This window comes from Aulostomus chinensis, chromosome 16 (assembly GCF_037954235.1).
Source record: "Aulostomus chinensis isolate RoL2024-O1b breed Wild chromosome 16, RoL_Achi_v1.0, whole genome shotgun sequence".
In the NCBI taxonomy this organism is placed as follows: domain Eukaryota; kingdom Metazoa; phylum Chordata; class Actinopteri; order Syngnathiformes; family Aulostomidae; genus Aulostomus; species Aulostomus chinensis.
In genome coordinates, this window is record NC_141335.1 from 8,194,013 (window position 1) to 8,219,343 (window position 25,331).

A 25,331-nucleotide genomic window follows, 5' to 3' on the forward strand; every position below is an offset into this window, starting at 1 on the left:
GAATCATATGAAAACCATGTCTGTGAGCTGCACACTGCTCTGATAACCTACTTCTGTACTGACTGCAGGGTGTAGAGATGAGCTGAACAATAAAAGGACCAGGCAGAAGTGAAGGGGAGCAACAACTGTAGAATCCAAAAGAATAAGACAAATAAAACCTAATACACCTTCAATGTTTGGCAATAACAGGTCTCTCTAGTCTATAGTGGTTCTTCTTGATTTCAGGTTTAAATTATTACATCCTGAACCAAAAACATAACAAGACAATGCAAAAAAGAGACAAAGGAGACCAAAAAAACTGTCATCTTGTGTCATCTTCATGCAGAACGTTCCTCTCACCCCTGCTCAGACTGTGTTTCAATTTGGCTCTGTGTTTCTTTCACTGCAGTAGATAATGTCAGCCCAGCATCAGCGGAGGCCTGGAAAACAATTTAGAAATATATAAGCAGAAATGTTTAAAAAAAAGGGAAGCTTTTTTAAAATAATGAACCATATTTCCATGTGTCTAGATATAAATGAGGTAGACGACTGCAGAAGTAGTTAGAACTGAATAAAATTCACAGCTAAAAAAATACTGAAGTGCTAACAGATGGAACAAAAGATCAAGAAAGAAAGGGAAAATGGAAACATGGAAAAGAAAAGAATATAACAGAAACAGAGAGTGGAAAGACATGAGCAAATGATACTGATGTGTTGAGGAGTCTGTTATCTACCTCCGCTAGCTCCTCTTTCTCCTTCCACACTGACGTAAATGGTGGAGGGTTTTGTGAAAAGGGCCTAAAGATAAAGAAAAACTCGTTAAACCAAAAAGGAGTTTGGTCATTCATAAATTCAAGAAAGACTCGTATATTTCAGTTGTATGACTCAAGATGCAAAGAAGAGCATGACAGGTCAAATGTGTCTTCATTTTAAAGTACCGCTGTCACCTTATCCAATCTGTTACAATTAACATGTCATGTCTGTATGAAAAAAAGGGATGATAGGAGAACCACTCACTCCTGTGTGGTATGTTCCAGCTCCCCCCGGATGATCTGAGATGGTCTGCCCTGGCACTGATATTGCTCTGGCCCTAGGTCAGTGGGGCAGGAGCGTACACAGCCTACTTCCGTGTTCTCACCGCTCTCCTTCAGAGCCTCCTGCTCTGAAGTCAGCTTCTGAATGTCAGCACTGACGTCAGAGTTGCTGTCACAGCCCAGCTCCAGACTGTCAGCACTATGCAGGGAGAGACGTATGCAAACACAGGGGATGTAAGAAGAAATATCTTGTCTTAATTAGGTTTATAAAATGCATACCACTTGTAATGCATTTATTAAAGAGTAGTAAATCAATAATGAGCAACCACCATCCCAATGGCAGGATATATCATGAAGTCACAAATGTTGGTCACAGGTTTCTCACTTTTGCAACAAATATAAAAGGTTCAAAAACCAAACAACTAAGTCTGCAGTTTTAACCCAAATCATAACATTGTTAATAAACAGATTGTGGTCCAGCTACTCTGCAGGCGTTTCCTGGAGAATGGACAAACAGATACAAAGATAGTATCACACTACAAGGACATCATTATTACACAGACCACACAATCCAGTGGGGGGAGGGAGCAGGGGTGGGAGCATGTCTGCATGGATGCATGTCTCACTGTTTACATGCATAATGTGTCCACCAGAACACATGCATGCATAGAATTCTGCATCAACAAAGATTCATGATGAATATGATTAAATTAAAATTAAAAGAGTATATTGTGAGGTCAAGAACTTTATATTACAAAATGAAAAGAGGAGAATATTTGGTCTCATCTTTTATTTCTTCTCTCGTTCCCTAAATTTGTTTTAGGTAGTCGCCAGAAAGACATACAGGAAATAAAGCTGTACAATTACAAAGAAAACAGTTCATAATTGGAGGGAAACAATTATAACTCAATAGTATATACTGGACATCTGGTTCATAACTAAAAAGGACGCCCAGGTCTATAATGACCCCTCCCACCCTTTTCATCATTCCAGTTGTTACCATCTGCCTGGAGACTCAAGGTACTGTGAGCCAGACAACACTTATAAAAAAAATCATTTCTGTTGTTGCTATTTTGAACAGGTCAATAATGAACACTGCTGCTGCTACACGTTTTATTATGTACTTTAAATGCCCTTTGTCTCTGTATCTTCCTGCATTTTGTATTGCCAATATTTTGATAGTGAAGTGATATTGTAATAAAATTAAGCTTTATCCATGCTATAGCAACAGGAACACTATTATGAGAGATTTCATTCATCACTGCATATCACAAGGTGTAGATGTGTTAACTAGTTTGCACTGTCCAAAACTTAATTACACAGAAATTTGTAGGCCTCTGCACCAGGTAGTTTAGGAAGCAAGCATCCAGTAGGTCATGAATCAGCAGTGTTTAATCTAATGCTACACTAAGGCTCGTCTCATGAAGCTCTAATGAGCTGCTCCCAGCTACAATGAGTACAACTGATTTGCAGCGACGTGCACCAAAAACAGCACATTTGTCACGAACTTGCTTAAAGCCGTGTATGACTTCAGAGCTGAGAACCTTTCGCTGATTGGTAAGTGGAAGGGCTGCAGAGGCCAGAGGAATGAGACAGCAGCCTACATTTTGAACATGAATGACTTTACTTAGTCAAACATCCTTCATCTGAAGAGGGCTACAATAAACACAACTGTGCATGAACAACCAAAAATGGTATGAAAAAATTGCATAAACCAAACCAAACCCAAATAAATGTATACTAAACTAACCTACTCAACTATGCACTACAAAATTTATAATCAAATTTTGGGATGCAAATATGAATTCCAGATTCTCAAACCACAGATTCACAAAATGCTGAATGCCAGCATGTTCAGAACAGTTTTACAAAAGCTCAAACTTAGGTTCACCTTTAGTTCACTCACTTGTGAAGGACTGTAGATCCAGGGTTGTTGTTACGGACGCTGAAGCAGATGAGACAAGAAAACATCCTTTTCCGCGTAAAATCGCCGCAGTCTAACATACAAATTACATGTGACGGTGCAGAGCTTTCTGCTTTTAACGGACAGATAGAGGTTTGTACAATAAGAGGACAGTGCACAGATGATATGCGCTCAATGGTCAACAACACAAGTGACATCCTGCAGGCAGAGAGCTCACCCGCCCCCCTTCCAGTCACCCAGGCACAAATATAAAACTACCATATAGCAGCTGTTAGACGAATTTTGGGTCAGAAATGCCAAATCTATCACTGCAAATGGGTGAGAATAGACCACAGACACAAAAGCACACATAAACACACTCATACAAATCAGTTTAAGCACTGATTAATATGCATAAGTCAAATTACTGTTGAGCTTAGTACATATTAGAAAAAAACACTACTACATTAGGAAAAGCAATCCAATTATTAAATTCAAATATTGCTTGACCTACATGTCTAGAATCTCTTAATCATTGGCATATTTAGATTTTTTTTAATACCTATTCAGTCAACAGCTGTTTGAATACTCTTTGTACAATTTCATGGAATTAGATGTGTATAATATCATCTCATGCTAAGAGACAGAAAACAGACACCTGATTTAAAATCCTTTGTAGATATAATTAGCCAAGAATCAATAAGGACTAGTGACGTTAATGGGAAGGACCAGACAGCAAAACCAGAAGGAACAGCATCATAATTCAAAACATATTTGGAAAAAGCAAACAAAATCCCAGAGACATAAGCCCAAACAGAGCAAAGCGGGGCTCAGGAAAAAACACAGATGTGTTTTCAAAGCTAATAAATAGAAAGAAGAAGGCATTTGGTTACTTCTCTAGTGCTGTTTTTCTTGGCATGGTTTAGTAAATTAACACAAGCCCCAAATAAAGTACTTGGTTGAGGAAACTGGGCTTGTACCAATAAAGGAGAAAAAGCAGACAGGCACATGGTATCCAGCAGCAGCATCTTCTGCTTGCTAAACAGATGAGAGTGGGAGGCTGTTAGATTAAAAAAAATGTATTGATATTTGTTTGACCTATGAATGCTGCTAAGAAATACCTAACAGGCTGACGTTGGCTGCTACTTAAGATTCTACAGCTACGAATTCTGTATCTGTGTCTATGTTGGCTCCAGATGTGTGGATAAGAAACTGATCTTTTTCTTGCTCTGAGGAGTTATTTGGTGAGGTTACAGGGTGAGATAAGCCAATGCACCAGCTGGGGTAAAGTTGCCAAAGTTTCCTCTTTGGCTCTTGAGAAAAAAGATAATACTTGTTTTATTTTTTGCAATTGTGGCTGCATAAGTACAAGTAACACCATCCATCGTCATCTTCCGCTTATTCCTACACATTAAGGGTCACAGGGGGGCTGGAGCCTATCCCAGCGTCAACGGGCGTGAGGCGGGGCACAGGTCGCAAGTCCATCGCAGGGCCAACATAGAGAGACGAACAACCATTCACACTCACATTCATACCTACGGTCAATTTAGAGTATCAATCAGCCTAGTCCCCAATTGCATGTTTTTGGATGGTGGGAAGAAGCCGGAATACCCGGAGAGAACCCACGCAGACACGGGGAGAACATGCAAACTCCACACGGAAAGATCCCGTGTCTGAGCCGGGACTCGAACCCGGAACCTTCTTGCTGTGAGGCCACAGCTAAATTTAAACAAGATGAAATGAAACTTCCAAATCATCCAATCTTGCTTTACTTTTCGGTGGCCTGAGTCATAAAAAAGATAATGATAATGTGAAGTGGTTACCTGGCACCCGAATGTGAAATTGTAGGGTCTGTATTTTTGATGCTGTGTGAGGTTGCAGGTTAGTCTTTTGAAGTTGTCATTTATGATTAAAAATAACCAAGGTATTCCCTCTGAATGGAAATCTCCAAAATAACAAGCCACTGCAGAGTGGAGATGTCAGAGGATGCCCACTGGCCCTCTCAAAGGGTAAAATTTACATTAGCTTGCAGCTAACATTAGTGTCAAATAGGGATGTTTGCACTTTGGTGATTACGCAGCTGCAGATTTAGACCACATGAATCAAAGCCTCCAGGCCAGAGTGAGAGAGAACATGATAGCAAGAGGAGAACTAAAATTGTGCTGTGTGTGTGTGTGTGTGTGTGTGTGTGTGTGTGCGCACGCGCACCCTTTTTAACAGTGTTTGGAGCATCAGTTTCACAAAATGTCTGTGGATGTCCTCAAGCCTGAGGGACAAAACAATTTGCAAAGCATGCAGCTGGACTGAGCGTGAACTGTGGCTATAAATCAAGGATCATGTCTCCCTGCCTAATTTTATGTTTAGTCCCCAAATATTTTAAAATGAAAAAGCTGAATTCACATTATAGGAAGTATCTCTTTCATCACACAGTTAAAAGAGCAAACGTTTGCTGAAAATTACCAGTGGTTTCGCCTAATTAACCTCCAGTAGGACTCAACATCCACTACAAACACAAATGAAGGTACAAAAGCTAGAACAAAGCAACAACCACAACCAGTGCACAAATGAAAACATCATTTTATATCACTGTAACAACCTTTTGGCAACTGTCATTCACAGTTTGAAAATGGAAAATAGCACACTAGTTTTCAAGCTCCGAGTGTGTGTCCACATGAAGATTGTTGTCTGTATGGTGATTCTGTCCATTGGGGACCAATTTTCCATTGCTCCACTCCTCTGTTCTTTGCAGAAGTAAAATGTGTGATGCTATTTTTAACTGTCACTAGACTGACTGGACAGTCAACTGTACAACAGCCCATTTTTTTTCTTAACAACAGAAAAACGGTGTCACTGTTTCAGAGGGGAGATGCTGGTCTGTAGCCAACAGTGTTTCACTTCCAGCCTTTGATGTAAGATTCTACTGCTCTATTGCTCATCTTGTATCAAAAATGGTGAATGTCTTAAATGTTATGCAGGCCTGTGGCATAGAGGAATATCAAAGAACACCTAAAGATTTGAACTATATATCACAGCTTGACAGAGGACTTTTGTCAAAAAAATGACACTGTAAGAAGTCAGAAATGGGTCGGTCTGATAATAATAATAATAAAACAAACATCAACATAGTTCAACGTTTCTGTAACGTCTATGATCAAACACCTCCAGAGAACAGTCTACAGCTAGCTTCCCTGTTACCAGTACCACCATCAACCTGACAACTACACTAAATATAGAAGGAAATAATAGACAGGAAAAAAAGTCAGGAACAAATTAGTCCCCAAGGACAGGACATATAAAAGAGATAGGCTAGTGTATATTCTAATCATATGGATGCTCATTGAAACTGTGAAAAACGCAAGAAAAAAAAGTTAAAACAAGCTTTATAAGCACGGTTGCTTATCCCAAGGTGATGACAGTACCTGTTGAGTTGAGACTGCATCCATGTTGGAAAGTTAGAAGCACTCATCACTGAGACCTCTGACCTCTCTACACTACTCTGCTCAGAGTGACAACTGTGGGCTTGAACCTGGCAAGGACAAAAGAGAAAACACACATATCACTCTAGACAGATGCAAAAAAATCCAACAACAAAACAAACAAAAAAAGACAGCTCTCTAAGTTTGTAGCATTGTGATTATATTACTCATGAGGACGCTTATGTGTAAAAAGATAAACAAGGAATTTATTCAATCAATAATGTAACAATCTCATTCAAAGCGAATGGTTTACCTCAAAGTGTGAGAGAGCAGAGAGAGTAGGAGGAGGAGATGGGGAAAAAGAGGAGATGGCGGAGGGTGGAAGGAGAACCATGTGATGCCTTAAAAGATGGAGCAGTAAGGCATTGCACACACTCTGGTCCTCCAACATCGTGGGACCTGCCGGGACACTGCAGAAACAGCAACATGTCACATGCATGTGTACTCACCAAGATACAGCAAAAGGGCTCCATCTAGTGGAAGAACCATGTATAGCAGCAAATGGAGATACATCTGCCAAAGAATTTAATTTCTATTTGAAATATCTGTAAAACATCGCAAATGTATAAAGCTTCACTTGGAAATTACGTATAAATTGAGCAATTCTTTTCATACGATGAGTCACCGTGTTGTGGAAGACATCTTTTTTTAAAAATACAGACTGAATTTTGCAGTATGAAAAAAACAATATATTTGCAATAAGATATTCCTATAAAAAACATGCCATAAAATACAACAGAAAAGAGGTTTGTGAGAGATATTATGAAAATCACACCAATACAAGCTAAAGCAAATTTAACTGCTTAACTTATTGTTCAGGGGGCGGCATGGCTCAGAGGCAGAACGGCAGTCTAGCAAACAAAGGGTCGCTGGTTTGATCCTCACTTCCTCCGGTGACCATGTCCAAGTTTCCTGGAGGAAGATACTGAACCCCTAATTGCTCCTGATGGCTCTGTGACGGATTGGCCAACCGTGAACCCCAGTTAACAGATAAGCAGTATCGAAAATGGATGGATGGAAGGATGGACCTTATTGTTCAGTCCTTGAAATTTCAAGTATTTTCAAGGAATTCAAGCATCTATGGGAACCCCGTCGCATGTTTGCCTCCAAGCAGCTTTTTTTTTTTTTAAAGCATTGTAAGCAAATGGCTTGTCATCATCCTGTATTAGGTATTATCCAATGAACAAAATGTGAAAAAAATTGAGTACGATTAGATGTTTGTTGACATAGCATGCAGATTAATTGCAATGACAAGACAAGAGCAGCCGATCACGTGGACAGTAGACACCTATGACGGCAACAGGCTGTTTCGGCTTGGATGGTAAATACATGTGAGTTCTTCAACCATGCTGCCAGAAAAGCTGTCATATAGGCAGCATGACAGGAACAAGTGCATCAGTGTCTGTCTTATCCATCCTTAAATTGATAAATGAATATGAATTTAGAAAGGAAAATATATGTTAATGTAACACATTTGTGAGCAAGCACATTTCATAAAGAAGACCAATAATCCTAAATTTCACTGAAATGCTACAATCTAAAGCTAAATGGTGGATTTGTTGACAAGTATATACCAATCTCTATTTAACCAGCCCATTTTTTGTCATCCATATCAAAACCAAACCACGGAACATTCTCTAACTCTCTGTGGATCTCCAACCCTCTTCCACCCACAATTTTGTCCAGTCCTCTCAGCTAACATCTCCTTACTAGGTCATCTTCCACTTGTTAATAATCATATCTTATTTCCAGTCATATCAAGAACTGAACAGCATGACAGGTGCCAATAGCAAAAAGAAAAAAAGACTAAAACAGGAGTGACTATCAACAGATAGAGAACCAGGTGAATGGATGTTAACTGAAGTCATATTACAGCGGCAGAAGCTGAAACAACAAAAGTCCAATTACACAAGAGCTTCCTGAGAGGCTATGTTTGTTTACAGTAACATCTGAGAGGCGTAAACAGAAGGGGAAGGGTAACCAATAAAATCATGATGTTAAATCTGTCTGGCTCTTCGGGTGGCATCCTCTGTATTATCAAGTACATTCCACAGCAATAGCCTTTGAGTGGATAAACCCATTTCCACCTCAGGAGGTGCAGTAACACACAGATGAACTAAAGATGGTGAATTAGACAAAACATTTACATTTAATTTTAATATTTGCCTTTTATTGTATATTTTTGACTACAAATGCTATCATACTATTAAAATTGGCTTAGCTTTAATCATTTCTTGTACTCACTGCGCACCACATGGCAGTGGGACATATTATCATTTAATTATGCATAATATTATATGCATATGTGAAGAAAAGCAACAGGCAACCACAGCGACTGTATCTCTGCAAACTAAACATGGAACAACACATCAATAAGAGTGAAGTTTTTCTTAACTTTCCCCAAAATCTCCCTTGAGACAACAGTGGACTGACATTATACTGATCTGACCTGACAAACCTTGTGTCCCAGAGCTGACCTGGAGAGGATTTGACTGTGGCATTAATAACAACAACTTACTGAAAGATACAAGGTCCAAAAATGGTTGCCAGATTCTCCACAGGCATGTGATTGAACTGGCTGTGAGCAGCCACCCTGGACAGGAAACCGATGAGGTAGGACAAAATAAGGAGATTGTCATCTGGGAGGTGGCAAAGATTTTCTCTCAGTGACTGGTTCATCTCATCTTCATTTGCAGACCCTGACAAAAACAGCACTTATTAAGATGACACTCCAGTCTCCAAATCAAGGTACCTATTGCAGGGTAATATATTAGCACTTAAAAACACACACACATCCCATAGATGGAGTGTAAAAATGCACACTTTGATGGGCCTTTGTCAGATTTTTTTTAGAGTCAATGATTAATCAATTCTTTGAGATGCATAGCAACCAACATGAAATTTAACTGAGAGGGAGTTTATTTTATACTCTTGAATGCATGGGAACCTTTCCTCATACCGGAGAGGCTCAAGACCATCTGTTTCCGCTGAGGTTCCACAACTACAGGGTTAGGCAGGCTCCTGAGGAAGAGCTTAAGGAGTGAAGCTACAGTGGGGACATCTCCCTCATGCTCCAGGTCCACCCTCTCTCCACTGTCCCACCGCTCTCTTAGCTGCCTGGTCCGCACCACTGAGCCACTCAGGCGAAATAGACCCCTGTGATTAATTCCTGCGGTAAAAGACGTAGATGTGTGGTAATATTTGATTACTGGTTTCAGCTGCTGGAGATGGAAGTAGGAGAAAGGGTACAATATCATGAAAAAAAAAAAACCTCTCCAATTACCATGCTTATCCAGGAACTCCACCATATCTCTTAGTACAAGTGGTATCCCACAGACCATCAGACCGTAGTCTCTCAGTGTTGCCAAGGTAACGCCAAACACACACCTGGAGACCACTTCAGGCTCTGACACCAAGGTAGGACCAACAGGCTCTGGGCTGACCTTAGCACTGGGCCTCAGGATTCTCACTGAGGACAGGTCGCTCTGCATGGAAGGACCACATTCAGCAGCTGGATCAGTATAAAGAAATTAAGTACATCATTATATACTCTACCAGTCAAAAGTTTAGACACACCTTCTCATTTAATGTTTCTCCTTTATTTTCATTACAATTTACATTATAAATTCTCACTGGTGGCATCAAAATTATGGATGAACACATGGAATTATGTAGTAATCATATCAGTTGCGTCGTGCAGAAGTCAGGTTGGTACACAGCTGACAGCCCAATTTGACAACCTTTTAGAATTCACATGATGGCAAGAACCCATCAGCTAAGTAAAGAGAAACAACAGTCCATCATTACTGTAAGAACTGAAGGTCATTCAGTCTGGAAAATTGCAAAAACCTTGAATGTGTCCCCGAGTGCAGTCACAATAACCACCAAGTGCCTCGATGAAACTGGCTCACATGAGGACCGCCCCAGGAGAGGAAGACCAAGAGTCTCCTCTGCTGCTGAGGATGAGTTCACCTGAGTCACCAGCCCCAGAAATCACAAGTTCACAGTTCATCAGATTAGAGCCCAGATTATTGCCACACAGAGTTCTAGTAGCAGACACATCTCTCCGTCAACTGTTCAGAGGAGACAGCGCCAATCAGGCCTTTATGGTCACACAGCTGCTAAGAAACCACTAGCAAGGAAAAGTAACAAGTAGGAGAGATTTGTTTGAGCCAAGAAACCCAAAGAATGGACATTAGACCAGTGGAAATCTGTGCTTTGGTCTGTTGAGTCCAAATTTTGGTTCCACCACTGTGTCTTTGGGCGACGCAGAAAAGGTGAACGGATGGTCTCTACATGCATGGTTCCACCGTGATGCATGGAGGAGGAGGTATGATGGTGTGGGGGTGCTTTACTGGTGACACTGTTGGGGATTTATTCAAAATTGAAGGCGCACTGAACCAGCATGGCTCCCACAGCATCCAGCAGCGACACGCCATCCCATCCGGTTTGCGTTTAGTTGGACCATCATTTAATTTTCAACAGGACAATGAACCCAAACACACCTCCAGGCTGTGTCAGGGCTATCTGACCAAGAAGAAGAGTGATGGAGTGCTGTGCCACATGACCTGGCCTCCACAGTCACCTGACCCAAAACCAATCCAGATGGTTTGGTATGAGATGGACCGCAGAGTGAAGGCAAAAGGGCCAACAAGTGCTCAGCATCTCTGGGAACTCCTTCAAGACTGTTGGAAAACCATTTCAGGTGACGACCTCATGAAGCTCATCGAGAGAATGCAAAGAGTGTGCAAAGCAGTAATCAAAGCAAGGGGTGGCTACTATGAAGAATCAAAAATATAAAACATGTTTTGAGTTATTTCTCACTTTTTGTTTTCTACCTAATCCCATATGTGTTCATTCATAGTTTTGATGCCTTCAGTGGGAATCTACAATGTAAAGAAAAAAAAAACATTTAATGAGAAGGTGTGTCCAAACTTTTGACTGGTTGTGTATATCATTTATTGTTCTTCAAAATGACCTGTCGTATTGTAGGATGTACTAAAGACTTGAGAATCCTTGCCCTGAACACAAATGATCAATATGATTATACATTCAGTCAGTATATAAGTATATAAATACATCGCTAACACTGCTCTTGTATTAGGGTATAAGAAATATGTACAAACGCAGAATGTGTCTGATATGGTTTTTGTATCAAATAAAATATGTAACCAGATTAAAATTCTTATGGACTGTCTTGTATTTCATTAAACTCCCAAGGTATATGAATGTGCAAATATTTTTCACTTCACAAGGTTAACCACTGGTCACAAAACATCTTCTACTTCCTTATAAAGCTCACTCTCAGCGTTTGTGCACTGGGGATTTCCACATCATGCAATGTGTGTAAGTGGTGGAGTGTTTTTTCATTGGTTGCAAACATCATTAACCACAATGTAGTGGGTTTTCATACAGACATTGAAGAAGGAAACATTTCTATTAAAATACTCATAAAAATCAGAAGAGGCAGTAAAATCCCATCAAAGAAGGCTGTCTTATTAGTCCAGTCTTGTCATGTCATTTTTAACAATATACATATAAGTCAATACATTATAAATTAATAATTATGAGTCAACCGGTCACACGTCACAGAGGTCATTGAAAATAGCCATAAAATATTCATATCAGATCAAATGGAAGAGGAAATGTCTGGTCTTTGTCCCCTTACTGCCGCCTGTGGATTATCCAGCCGAAAACGAACTTCAGGGCAATGTGAACGCCACCCAGTATAGACCTAGTCTGCAAAAACCTCATTCACTGATATATTTAACCAGAGGAACTGTAATGACAAAGGTTGCTTGCTTCGTGTGTTATAAATCCCGGAAAAGACAAATTTCACCTGTTAGCATAGTTGAGTTGGGGGGTTACAACTTGATGCCACACCTCCAAGAGTAAGGAAAACGACAAAGCCAAACTTGTTTTGCTATCAGTTCGACTGACCGAAAATGTGTAATAAAATAGTTCAATAATAAAACAGTAAGATGGCTGAAGCTTAACTTACACAGAGCGATATTGAAGCGCTAGCTCCCATAGTTCAGCTCAGAGGTCGAGGACAGCTCTCCATTTTTCAACTGTTTATCCTCTTCAGCGAGATGCCCCCCAACCCCCACCCCCACCGTTTTTTGTTTTTTTTCCTAAAACTATCTGAAAAAGTCCAACACATGAGGAATAATTACTGCCGTCACCCTTACATCCCTACTTTAGGACTGAAGTACTGGATATTGCTGAAACCGCGCGGTTCACGTTAGCTAGCTTACGACCCAACGTAGCTCCCTGTGAAAACTGTTTATGTTGGTGGTCACGTGACACAGGGGTAACCATGGTGACTGTGGTTGCCAAGGGAAGGAGAGGCAGCTGAATGATGCTGAAATCGACTTCCTCGTCTTGCCTACACAGAATGAAAACTCCTTGTTTTTTATTTCTCCAGAGGGCAGAGGCTGTCGTTTCCTTTTTAGGTACGATATTTCAGACATTTCCTCCGGACCAAGTGGTCTCTTCTACTGAAAATAACAATAGATGGCTCATTTAGAGACTACTTCTTGATAACTTGCCTGCATTAGTGAAAAATATTAATTTAATTTTAAAGCATTTATGTAAAATATAAAAAGCAATTAAGTCATATAAAAATGATCTGCTCCTCCAGTCTAGTGATAGTTACTGACTTGAATTTGGAGTATATGTTAAAATATTCATCTGAAGTTGAAGAAAGATTACAAATGAATAAAAGAGGTAGGAAATATTCTTCCAAGCAAATGATAATATCTGGTCTAGACTTGAAGACACAGGATCACATAATATTGAAGCAACTGAAGAAGAAAAAACATTGATCTAATATAAGAGAGGCAGTATAGAGAGGCGTGTCTTCTCCGATCTAGTAATAATATCTGGTATTGATTTGGGGGTCACATGACATTGAAGGTATTTGGAAAAATCCTGAATTTTACATTATAGTTTTCACACACAACAAACTCCTTAAATTTGTTTGGAGAGAGATGTGTATTATTTGTCCAATGTAGTAATAGTCAGTATTGATTTGGAGTCTCTGTGTCATGACATTGAAGCAATAAAATATGATCTTAGCATTAAAATATTTATATAACACTGAAGAGCCAGTTGAATTGTATAAAAAGAACAAATTCGGAGTACAAAGTTTGAGGTTAAAGTAATGTTGATATTGTAACCTCTGAATATGTAGCTGTGTTTAAACTTTTAAACTTGAGTAGGAAGAAGTCTGTACTCCCATAGAATCCCGTTCATTTAAGTCTTTAAATATCAACATAAAGTAAACCATTTAACGCATTTCCCTTGAAATATGATGATTCTTCCTTGGCCCAAGCTACACTCCTGTTAGTTTTATTGCGTAATGACACAAATCAAACAGCTGCAGGTAAAAAAATATTTTAAAATTACAGTCACTATCATCAATCCAAATATCTTTTAATGGCACTTTTAAAAGGAAATAATAGAAACAAAACTAGGACATAAATATCATAAAACTGGCCAAAAGTTTCTTCTACGTCAGTACTAATTGTACCTCATCAGCATTCTGCACCCTGTAATAGTTTCTACAAACAAATGCAAACTTAAATGTTCCAGTTTTACCCTTGAGCCAGCTGGAACAGTCATTTGAAGTGGTCTATTCACAACATTCAAGTGATTCTAAAAGCCTATTGCAATAAATTCATTACAATTCTGATCACAATTATAAACTTCAAATCAAAACAATGTTTACAACTGTATGGCCAGGTATTGTGCATATAAAAGTCACTAGTACGTAGGACTTTACAAACTAGTGCTAATACAAAAGTTTATCAAATGATGGATACACATGAACTCTACGCACATACATGTATGAGCAGACAGACAGACAGACAGACACGCACACACACACACACACACACACACACACACACACACACATATATATATATATATATATATATATATATATATATATATGAACATAAACATAACATGATGGGAAAGGACCAGCCTGGTCAGAATGAATGCCAGCAGAGGTCATGATAATCATGCCACAACGTGAACCAACATGCTGTTTGGAAACATACAAGGACCTCAGCAGTGTTTTTACATGTATTTTAGTCAGTATACAGAAAGATATTTGCCTGATCCTGCAACAGGAGGGATGTAAAACTCAAAACTAAATTAATTCTATTGAAAACAAAACCAAACCAAAAATTATCTAAAAGCAAGGCTTCTGTATTGTTCAAACAGGCATTGAGTGTTGACAGGCATTAACTATCATTGATGCTTTGGTAGGATACATCGTGTACACATTTAAACCGAAATACAAAATAGAAATGTGCTGCTTTAAGTTAAGATTATCACAACAACAACAAAAAAGAGCTCCCTCCTTCATTCCAGTCCCTGTACTCATGAGATTGTGCATTTGCAGAGTGGTTTATATTGTGTTCATTTAAAATGCAACAATTTTACAGCTCCTTCCCATGTTGACAACCGCACAAAGTCTTCTTTCTACCTTAAAAAGAAGCTAAACCGGTGTAAACACAATCTAGAATTCATGAATTGAACTACATTGTTGAATTGACCTCGTAAAATGAGGTTATATTGTAAAATCAACACAGAAATTGGTGTGAAACCTTAAATAGATCTGCAATATATGATGTGGACCTGAGAAATGCAGGCAAAATACAGAGTGAAGGCCTGTATTTCATAACCTCAGGCAACTATTTTGGTATATTGAGACCTGGCAGCAATTATAAAGTCAGAAGTGGTTTAGGACAGTTGCTGGGCAGTGGGAGGACATTTGGGTCTTTATGAAATGTGCTCATACTCAGGCTACAGAGGCAACTTTGTCACAGTTGCTGGTGTAATGGACGTCTGGTCGGTCGTTCTCTGAGGGCTTTCTGTTCCAGCAGGGAAGTGTGAGCATGAAGAGAATCAACGCTCCGAGCACCACGCAACTCCCACTAAAGTAGAACGCCAAGTCATATGACTGCGTCCAGTCAAAGAACCACCCTAGAAAAAGATTTAAAAAATTTAAAAAAACACAGTGAAGACAGTCAGCAAGGATTACTGAAAAATGCGGTATTTTATCTAAATCATGGCAAGCTAGCTCCTTATTAAGGTCAACATGCCCTTTCTTTGAGTGTCTGTCTAATGAAGGACCATGGAAATGTTTTGGAAATGTTCTTACTTGTTATCTTCCCCAAGGCCAGACAAGAAGATTGATACCCTTCCTCCCTCCTGGCAGTAGGGAGATGAGACCCACAGAAATGAGCTGAGTTAGCTTAGCTCGATGAATAGTTGTGGATTTTACCTGCATTAATATAACTGGGTTTGTGCCTAATATATGTTATGTAATATATTTTTACGATCACAAGACACTGTCATTTTAGAATTAGGAACTACTTTCCTGACTGATCACACAGGTTTGACACAGCACGTCCAAACTTCAGCCAATGAAACAAAATGTTTGTTGAAAAGAGATGACTACAACTACTCCTTCTACTACTACTACTACTACTACTACTGCCACTTCTTCTACTAATCCTGGCTGATTTTGTAAAAGGATGAGTGTGATTACTTTTGGACAAAATGAAAAACCTGAACCTTGTCTATGTGAGGAGTTTTGAGTGAAGTATGCTTCGACTTCCCTCTCACTGTCATTCATTTCACTGAGCTAACTAGAGGCCAGTTGGTTTCTGTGGGCATAGAGAAGAGAAGGGTATCTATCTCCTTGTCTTGCTCTGGCGAGATTAGCAAATAAGCTATTTCCTTTAACTGTCTAATTTTCCTAAATGAAACCATGACGTTATTCATCCATGCTATTATCACTGATAAAGACCAAGCTTACCTACAACAGGAGGTCCAAGCATGATCCCAAATCCCCCGAAGAACATGAGAATGCCGTGGGCTTGTGTCAGTCTATCCAAGCCAACAATCTTAGTTGTAATGTAGGAGGTGAGGGACCAGTTTCCTGAGAAGAATCCCAGGATGACAGACAGGATCTGGAGTCCTAGGTAAGTCTTAGTGATCGGGATGAGGAACAGTGCCACACCTCCTGCAAACATGGTGAAGGCGTACAGATAGATGCTGTTGATCCACCTGATGTCCACCAGGATACCCAGCACTAGTTTGCCTACACCAGTAGCCATCGCCCCTATTGATACCAGAGGAATGACACTAACTTCTTCAATAAGTCCTTCACTCTGAGCCACATCCTCAATGAAGAGCACCGGAGGGAACGCTCCCAGGCTGAAAAGGAAGACAGCAATGCAGAAGGCTACCATGGCTTGGTCCTGCAGGATTTCATACATGGAGTGCATGTACTTGGAGTACGCCTGCTTCTTTTTCTTGATAAATTTCATGATGCCCAATCTTGCCAGGAAGCTTCCTTTCGTCTTGTCGGTCTGAATGGCCAAGTCCTTGCTATCAATGGTGATGAGCAACTCCTTCACCGTCAGCGTTTTCTCAGGAGAGGTCGTGGTGGAACCTGCTGTGATCTTCAGATCATCCAACTGGGGCTTTTCAAAAAGATGCTCTTCTGTGTTGCGTTCCAGGGCCGCCTTCTGTTTAAGGTAGTACCCCGGCATGTTGAGGGGCCTCATGAAGCCGGCGCAGGCCATGAGGTTTAGTGCTACAGCCCCAATGATTAGTAAGCAGCCGTCCAGTCCGTACAGCACAATGAGCTCATTCTGAGCTGTGGCATAGATGAACGCTCCGACGCTAGTGCCTGGGTGAGCAGAGGAAGATATCTTAGCGTCAGAAAGAGATCCATCGTTCTGACAGATGAGTGTTTATTCAAAGCACCTTTTCACATTATTAGGATGAGTTATGTGTGAGAACATTATACAATTCCTTTGAAATCTACTGCATCTCTGCTAACCCTAACCTATGTATTTTGTATTTGGAGCCTTCTTTTTTGATATTGCCACCAGGGGGTGCCAAAGTCAAAAAATAATTCTGCACAAAGACTGTCAAGGCTTTGAAAATATTGGTTCTGCCAAGAATATGTGTAGTGTTTTGTACATATGTAACTCTATATAATGTTCTTCTCCTCTCTTTGATATATTTAACTTTTCTTTTCTTTCTTTCTTGTAAGTGAGCTGTGGTAACACACAAACTTCCCTGTCATGGGATCAATAAAGTTGTATCCATCTATCTAATATCTTCCCAAACTTATATTATCCACATGATGTTTTACATATTGAGCCAAACCAGATCTGGTTCCTGGTTACCAGTCCACTTCCCTACCCACTAGGCCAGTCTGCCTGTACTGCACTACAGCTGTTTACCTCAGCTTCCCAAGGCTTCCAGCAGTGCATACATGAAAGAAGTGAGCATGGAGAAGTGGTGTGCACCCAGAGAGGTCACAGCATCAGTACCTGTGGTGACAATCCCGAGGGCAAGGCCGCGCCTCTTGTCAAAATACTGACAGGTGATTGTCAATGTGGCTGCGTACACCAGACCACAACCCAGGCCTGTGTTAGTAGAGAAGGCAAGAACAAACATAAGACAAATTCCAATTAGATTAAATGAAAAAAAGGCGTTTCATGTTTAAAAATACACAGTGCAATAGCACAATATAAGACAAATCCATATTTCATAGCTAGATGAGACAAGCGTTATCTTTTTCAAATGATGAAAATAAACAAACAAGGCTACATTTTTGCAGATTTTTGTCACGATACAACCATTTCAGTGGATGAAAATTAAAGCTGCACACAGCGTTTAACAGTGCCTCACACCTTTGCCGTGACATAGGCTGTTGCAGCTATTGTGTCTTGTCGAGAGAGACATTTGTGACTCTAACTTAGATTCATTCTGTTGATGTGTTTGGGATGGTACTCATCAAACGTGAAATCTGTAAAATGTTTGACCAAATGGAGTTAAATTTCAACTGTTTCATTTTTCATGAGGAAAAATCAGTATTTTCCATGTCACCATAGCAACAGTGTTTGATAGTTTTCACAACATTTCATCATCAAGGTCTTCAGGCTTTTCTGGCCAAATATGTGACGGAACTGGTCAATCCACTAGGGGGAGTAGATGAATGTTTGAGTCACTTGAATGAAGTTTATTGCTTGCAGTTGTCAGTGGGTGGCGCTAGTGAGGTATTCAAGCCCGAGCTGTTGTCAAGCGTTTGAAGTTCGTAAAAAATCTTATCATCTGAATTACAACAGTCTGGTGTTCCCAGTTTGAAGGTGGATGTGACCAACCTGTTGGTTGGAAGGAATCCAAGTTATGAGAATCTCTCCAATGAAGAACGAGACCCATAAATTCTTAATGTGTGTGTGAAACTTTGCATGAGTTTGAACATGTTTAGGTCCTCAAATGTGATGTAATTAAGAAAAGGAGAAGAGGAAGAAGAACCCCTTCAAAAGGACCATCGTCCAACTCCCTCGAGATCATGTCAGAAACCTTCCTGCAAAGGCTTCAAGTTATGAGACCAATCAATAGGGGAGGAGATTTTAGGTGAGACAATAGTGGGACTTGGTTCTAAACAAAAATGGCAGCAGAGACAAAGAAGAATGCGAAGGCTTTTCTCAGTGGAAAGGATGTTTACACGCTTATACTGGCCGCTCTAACACCGGTTTGATGATCTGATTAGTTAAAGTGATACACTGTGACTGATGAAAGATGAGTCGTCCAATCACTTGTCAAGAATTAATTGAATTAAACGGCTTCTATGGGTGACATTTCAGTTGTTTCTGACCGTCTGGCGCCTCGGGTTACCCCACTGAGGCTCAGGGGCTGATGAAGCTGTAGGGAAAAGGTTACTGTGCATGAGCTTTCTTGCGCAATACGTTAGCAGAACAAAGCAGTCAAGAAGCTACGTCTGCATCTGGAGCCCAACGTTGATTTAACGGCATCTCTAAATATAATTTTGCAGCCTTTAAATATGCACGGTGTGCGTTCCCAGGGACTGATTCTGCGAAGGGCATGAAGTGGCTTGTCTGCCACTTAACGTGTGATAACAGGTGGTGGTGGGCTGCATCGGCACACTGGTGAAGCAACAAAGGGGCACATGAGGATCAGGCTGAGCCATTAAGCTGTTTTTCAGTCAACATCCCTCATGAGTATGTTGAACAAATGCTTACAGTGCTCAGGCGTACATCTTCTTCCATTATTGCATATCTGCAAACATCTTTCAAGGACACCATAGTTTATGTCCCCTGAAACGGTCACTGCCACACGCCGTATGTCCGCACTGTAACTTAATAACAGCATCACTAAGTCTTAAACTATCCTCATATTTTATATCGTGATGGATTTGTGTCATAATATAATCAATTGATAGGGCCTTTCGACTTAGAATCTGACAGGGTTTACTTCCTGTGTCACCCATGTTGGATTATTGTTACGACCAAAAACTATGATCTTCCACGTGATTTGATGGATTTTGTGACATTCAGTTGTTTCACTGGCAGGCAGGGAGAATGTGGGTGAAGAGCGGCATGAGGATGAGGATGCACTAGTCGATTGATAATGCATTATTTGACGGATATCCCTTGCAACTGCAGGCAACTGACCGTGCCCAGTTACTTCAACAGCCAAGTTGGTGACAAATTTTGTTAGACTTGCAGCAGCAAAAAGTATGCAGCTGAATTTCACTTACCTTGATAAAGGAGTATTGCAAGGGCCAAGAAATGACACAATAAATTTTGGGGATAGATTCATTGAAAACAGCATTAAAAAAAGTCATTCTTTTACATTAGGTTTGGTCTGCATTCGCCTTGGTGTCACAAATTGTCCCTCTAGCTGTAAATAACCTTCAGCAACTTCTAAGTCGGCCCCCTATCTTGCATAATATCTGGATGTGACATGTGCTCCTGCTTGTTTCAAATGATTATACAATTTTTTTTTTACAAGATTCTCATACATTAGCAGGATAAGAAGCTTAGGTAACTCATATGACCACAGCAACATCAAACACACACTGTTCCCCTCACTAACAAGACCCAAGCTGCTCTTTGACTGCCTGTCTGAGGCAAATGTAACATGACGTTTACACCTTGATAACAGCTTAAATTTTGAGACTGTCTCTATTAAAGTCTCTCTCTCTCTCTCTCTCTCTCTCTCTCTCTCTCACACACACACACACACACACACGTACACACACACACAGAATGTAGTAGGAGCAAGTTTTTCCTTACCAACAACAATGCCATAGGAAAAGATGAGGAACTGGACATTTGGAGCGAAGGCACTGAGCATCAGGCCGCCCGCCACCATCACACCACTGAAGATGGTGACAGGACGAGCGCCAAAGTTGTCCACACAGGCACTGCAGATAGGACCTGAAGGAGAAGAGACAAGACAGAGATAAAAGCCCTTTTTAGACACAGAATATGCCAAATTTGCGGTAATGTAGAGGCGGGAATTTGCCGTCTTGTCTGTGTGAAATAGAGGTGTAATATTCCTTTTTCCAAAAAAAGCTGCCACTTGTGTGGGCGTAAACACGTGAGGTATGAAAGCGCCCAAAGAGAGTGATAAGGCGCTTTCACACTGGCCACTGAGCCGCTAATTCACCCGTCATTTTTGCGGCTCGGTCTGAGGTTTCAGACCAAGTGTGGCAAATTGGTGGTCAGTTACAGCCCGGCATTATTCCTCCACCGAGGGTACAGTTATTGCAGCCTCACTGCTGTGTCAATCCAAGCCGTCAATGTGCCGACTCGGTGTGAGGTGGACGGAGACGTCAATGATGACACAGACTCGCAAACATAACGCTTGCCGGTTCTCCCGTATCAAACACCTCCGAGAACGTCAACACCGACGCTGCTAGCAGCCAGAGCGGCGAACTGCTGTGTTGAAACCTACAAACTGTCAGGGGGCTTAATATTCTTCCGACGTATATGTTGTACGTCACTGTTCATGCGCAACTTCGGACTGCACGTCACGTCACATGTTTATACCCACAAAAGTGGCGGCTTTTTTGGAAAGAGGAATATTACACCTCCATTTCACACAGATAAGATGGCAAATGGCTCTACCTTGCTGCAAATTTGGCGCATTCTCTGTCTTAAAGGGGCTATAGATGAGCGATACCGAATACTCGGTCAACACTGGATCGTGATAGCACTATTCCTACCGACTATAATTATTACCTCCCTCAATGACATCATGTATTTTTGTTGTTGTTGTTGTTGTTGTTGTTGGCATTTTTCAATAACACCAAACTAGATTTTGGGGCAGATTAGTGAGAGCACAGCCAGGTTGCAACAGAAAATGATTAGTGTATTTACACTTTAATGTACAGACCCAGCAACATTATGTATAGTGAGTGGGCATTCTCTAGTGCCATCTAGCGGATGCAGGAGGTGATATTTGACGTATAGTAAAATCTGATATTTGCGAGCCAAAGGTAAGATTTCCCCATGCTTTGGACTATGATGTACACAATGATGTGGACATGATGTCTAACGTTTGTGCCAGGGGCCAAATGTTCATCTTAGTGGAGGTTTCTGCTCCCTGAGTGCTTTGTAGCGGACAAAAACCCATCATTTCTGGGAAAAAAATACATATAAAGTATGACTGTGACTAGGAAGCTGCCGGATCACATTAGGTTCACGCTGGTAATCTGTCAGTGGTGTTGTCACATCATTCAGAAGGACCTTGAGAAGTCACAAGACATTTCTAAATTCAAACATTTTACACATCCAGAGGTTCACCTTGTTTCCCCTCAACTTTAAAGGAATCGTCTTATCCACTGTCTGATGACTGCAGTCCTTATCAGGTTGTTCCAGCTCTCCAATAAAGCTGCATGTTTGTTTTTTTTCCCCCTGAGTGAATATTCAACCCTGAGACTCCATGTTTTTTCAGTGCTTGCTGAACACACCGGAATGCTGCATGAATCACACATCATGCAACATTTACTGTCTCCCTCCCCTCTAGACAGGGGAAAGACCCTGCTGTTGTGCAGCCAGAACTGCAGTGCTGCAGCTGTGACACGTGTCCAGAACTGCCCGGTCAGGATTTTCACCCTACCCCTCTGAGACAGAGACAGAGAGAGAGAGATGACAGCAAGAAAGCAGACAGGGCTTAAGACAGAAATGTCAAGCATGACCGCTATCTATCACTCATCCTGTTTGCCCAACACAGTCATGTGATCAGCAGACATTAGAGAGAGGGGCTCGGTTTATTCGCGTTGTTGTTGTTGTGTTTGTGTTTTAAGGTCTCCCTCGTCTCTCTGTGTCACAGACAAATAATAGCCTTGCTAAACAAATCCAGTATTTGTGTCTGTTCCTCCTCCCTTCACCTTCCTCGCCTCCGTTTGTGGTTACACAGAGCGATAATTGATCCTTGTACATTCACAACATGGATGACTTGCACTTGCTTTTTTTTCTTTTCTCTCTCTCTCTCTCTCTCTCTCTTCCAGAAATCAATGAGCAACTCTGCTCAGGGAGACACTAGCTTTGAAGATGACATCGTCTTTTCTCTCCATCCCCTTCAAACACATTATTAATTAATCACAGCTTAACACCTGTTGCTGCAATAAAGATTTAATAGTTTGATTGCCCTCTAACATGGAAATCGTTGTCCAGACTTTGAACAAGAGTAACATCTGCTTTATCAGCGGCATCATGTGGGAGGATGATTAAGAATGGAGGACTTTCACGTGTAAAGGTGAGTGTTTGGTGCTCTGATAGCACTAAGCAGATATATCACCCCCTAAATGACCCTCGTCAGCAGATGTACTGCCAACTATTATAAGTAGTGCCATAATATTTATCACCAGCTCTGCATAGCTCCATCGCTTCATCAAAGAGAGAGACCTCAGTGCTGGATCAGGACCTAGCCTGACCCAGCTCTGTGACCTGGCTCAACCGGTATTTACTTTGCTCAGGGCAAGGATGATTAGATTTCTACTCACTTGCTATGAGGCCAACTCCAGCCACAAGGGAGCCCACCCAGGCCGTCAAGCCCTTGCCCTCCTGGAAGGCATGTAGCCACTCTGGGTAGAGGACACCCACTGACTGGGGTGAACCGTAGGCCAGGAGCTGGGCCATGAAGGAGGCCACAACAATGGCCCATCCCCAGCCTCCGTCCAGCACCTTCGTAGATGGAGCCATGCTGCTGATGTTACTGCTGCCCTCTGGGGTCTGCTGTGACAGAGGAGGGGGGGTTCCTAGGAAGAGCAAGATTGACAGTAACGTCATTTAAAAGATGACCAGAAATCACATTTTAAACAGAATCTACAGTCACTCCCTCAGCGCATACTCACTGAGCCTTGATGGTGAAGGCTGCTGCTGGCAGCTCACCTGAGTGGAGTCCAGAACTCAGACTGACTGCAACCAACTCATGGCCCGCTGCCCTTTTTGTTCCCCTCTCTATAACCACACCTCTGAGGAGGAGAAACTACAGAAAACTGCACTGCTGTGTGTTCCATCCCCCTGCACTTTAACTTCCCTCTATCAGGCTGGTCCGAAACGAGACAACAGAGAGGCATGTCTGTGTGTTGACACAAGTTGATGAGAGCTCCTCGCATCACTGCAGCAGCAGCAGCAGCAGCAGCAGCATTGAGCTGACATGATCACACCTTGTTTACAATGTCGGTAGAGGAAGGAAAGTTGGAGTCCAGCAGCTCAAAATCAGAATATCGCTGTTTACACGTACAACAATAAATACATTCCGATCCCATAATACAGGATGAATGTAAGTACACGGCAGACGAACGACATGTGTCCCCGTCATATTATCCATCTGTAATCTACTGACATCCGTGTTTTGTTGTTGTATTGTTAAAAACATGCGACACTCACCTCAGCATCTGCAAAAACAGCAGCAGGCGCCTACAGAGCCGCGCGCTCTACGGGAACTTTCCATGAAGGATGGTTTCCCTAAAAACCTCCTCCTGCCAGAATCACTGTAAATGACACAAACAAGCTGACATGGTGTGAAGATTCTGGCCTGTCTGACACGGACCCCTTACGTCCGGGTGTCAAGGAAGCATTCTGGATCAACAATACGCATAGTACATCCGTTTCATACTGCTTTGTAGCCGGCGACAAAACCGGTTCAAAGCTGTTCTTGCTGGTCCAGCGGCAGCTTGAACGCAGCTACTGGAGGAAGAGCGCTGCTTCCTCTTGCGCGCCTGGAGCGCAGCGCGCCGCACAAAACCCTCGCTCGCTCTCTAGATCAGACATGCGACAGCTGGTGTTTGTGGGTCATCGTGAATTTACTGGAAAATTAGCTGGTGAAAACCCCCACCTCCACCCACAAAAACACGTGAGCTACATAATACTGTTTACCTGATAGGATCCAACATAAACCAGTCTTTGAAAGGAGAAAAAAAAACACACTAGTTGAAATAATATCAAGGACAGAATGCTCGGAAATATTGTGAATAAAATAATGTTAAAGGGACATTACTAAAAGCTTATTAGCTCCCCTTTATGAGTTCACCTCACTTATTATGTGTCCGTGGACGCTGGAGGGTTGATGTGCTTCGCGGGGGGTCGGTCTATCGGGTTACTGCTACCCAGGAACATTGTTCAGTCATATAGACAGCAGGCCAGTCTGAACCGGTTGATGGATGGTAATAACAGCACCACAGTGCATCAGCAGGGCGCACTGGCAGAGGAACTGCCTGGTGGAGAACGCTGATTTAAGAACTACGCCCTCAAAATATTGTAGAATAACAAGAGAGGACCAAGTACATGAAGATATTCTCCTGTAAATCCAACTTTACTGGTGAAGCGCGTTTAAAACAACTGATCCTGACCAAAGTGCTGTTAAAAAAAGAAAAGAAAAAAAAGCTAAATAAAAAGTAAAGCAACACAAACAAAGACACATTAATGTGGATCATCATTCTGTATTCAGAGAAAACAAAAAAGGGATTTGAACCATTTTTAAAGGAACATATACACCATTCTCATTTTTAATTGAAACTATTCTACAATGAGTTAAACATAGCTGGCAGTGCATCTGAGGAATGAGCTCAGATTCTTAGCA

General features: G+C 41.3%; 2 protein-coding genes across 4 annotated transcripts in view; both read right to left on the minus strand.

Moving 5' to 3' along the window:
* Positions 1 to 12,738, minus strand: part of LOC147247359 (protein FAM13A-like) — a 15,915-nt gene extending 3,177 nt beyond the window's left edge. The window contains exons 1-10 of one of the 2 annotated variants that reach the window (XM_086180176.1): positions 12,394 to 12,738; positions 9,676 to 9,877; positions 9,352 to 9,561; positions 8,911 to 9,091; positions 6,646 to 6,802; positions 6,336 to 6,442; positions 997 to 1,212; positions 714 to 777; positions 340 to 419; positions 52 to 125 (exon numbers count right to left, since the gene is read on the minus strand). In XM_086180176.1, the coding sequence (XP_086036302.1) occupies positions 52 to 125; positions 340 to 419; positions 714 to 777; positions 997 to 1,212; positions 6,336 to 6,442; positions 6,646 to 6,802; positions 8,911 to 9,091; positions 9,352 to 9,561; positions 9,676 to 9,877; positions 12,394 to 12,423 (1,321 nt within the window). In that variant the 5' untranslated portion in view covers positions 12,424 to 12,738. The remainder of the gene's footprint in view (positions 1 to 51; positions 126 to 339; positions 420 to 713; positions 778 to 996; positions 1,213 to 6,335; positions 6,443 to 6,645; positions 6,803 to 8,910; positions 9,092 to 9,351; positions 9,562 to 9,675; positions 9,878 to 12,393) is intronic. The other variant, XM_086180177.1, reaches the window with a different exon arrangement.
* Positions 12,739 to 14,252: 1,514 nt separating this feature from the next.
* LOC147247360 (monocarboxylate transporter 9-like) lies at positions 14,253 to 24,816 on the minus strand. Of its 2 annotated transcripts, XM_086181128.1 has the most exons (8): positions 24,788 to 24,816; positions 24,140 to 24,243; positions 23,602 to 23,796; positions 23,251 to 23,505; positions 20,534 to 20,677; positions 17,762 to 17,857; positions 16,231 to 17,109; positions 14,253 to 15,392 (listed from the first exon to the last, which is right to left on the minus strand). In XM_086181128.1, exons 4-8 carry the CDS (start codon positions 23,447 to 23,449, stop codon positions 15,208 to 15,210), a joined length of 1,503 nt encoding a protein of 500 aa, XP_086037254.1. In that variant the 5' UTR covers positions 23,450 to 23,505; positions 23,602 to 23,796; positions 24,140 to 24,243; positions 24,788 to 24,816; the 3' UTR covers positions 14,253 to 15,207. The 2 variants fall into 2 exon arrangements, with proteins under 2 accessions (XP_086037254.1, XP_086037253.1); XM_086181127.1 differs by lacking the exons at positions 23,602 to 23,796; positions 24,788 to 24,816 and having other exon boundaries at positions 24,140 to 24,461.
* Between the last annotated feature and the right edge of the window lie 515 nt (positions 24,817 to 25,331).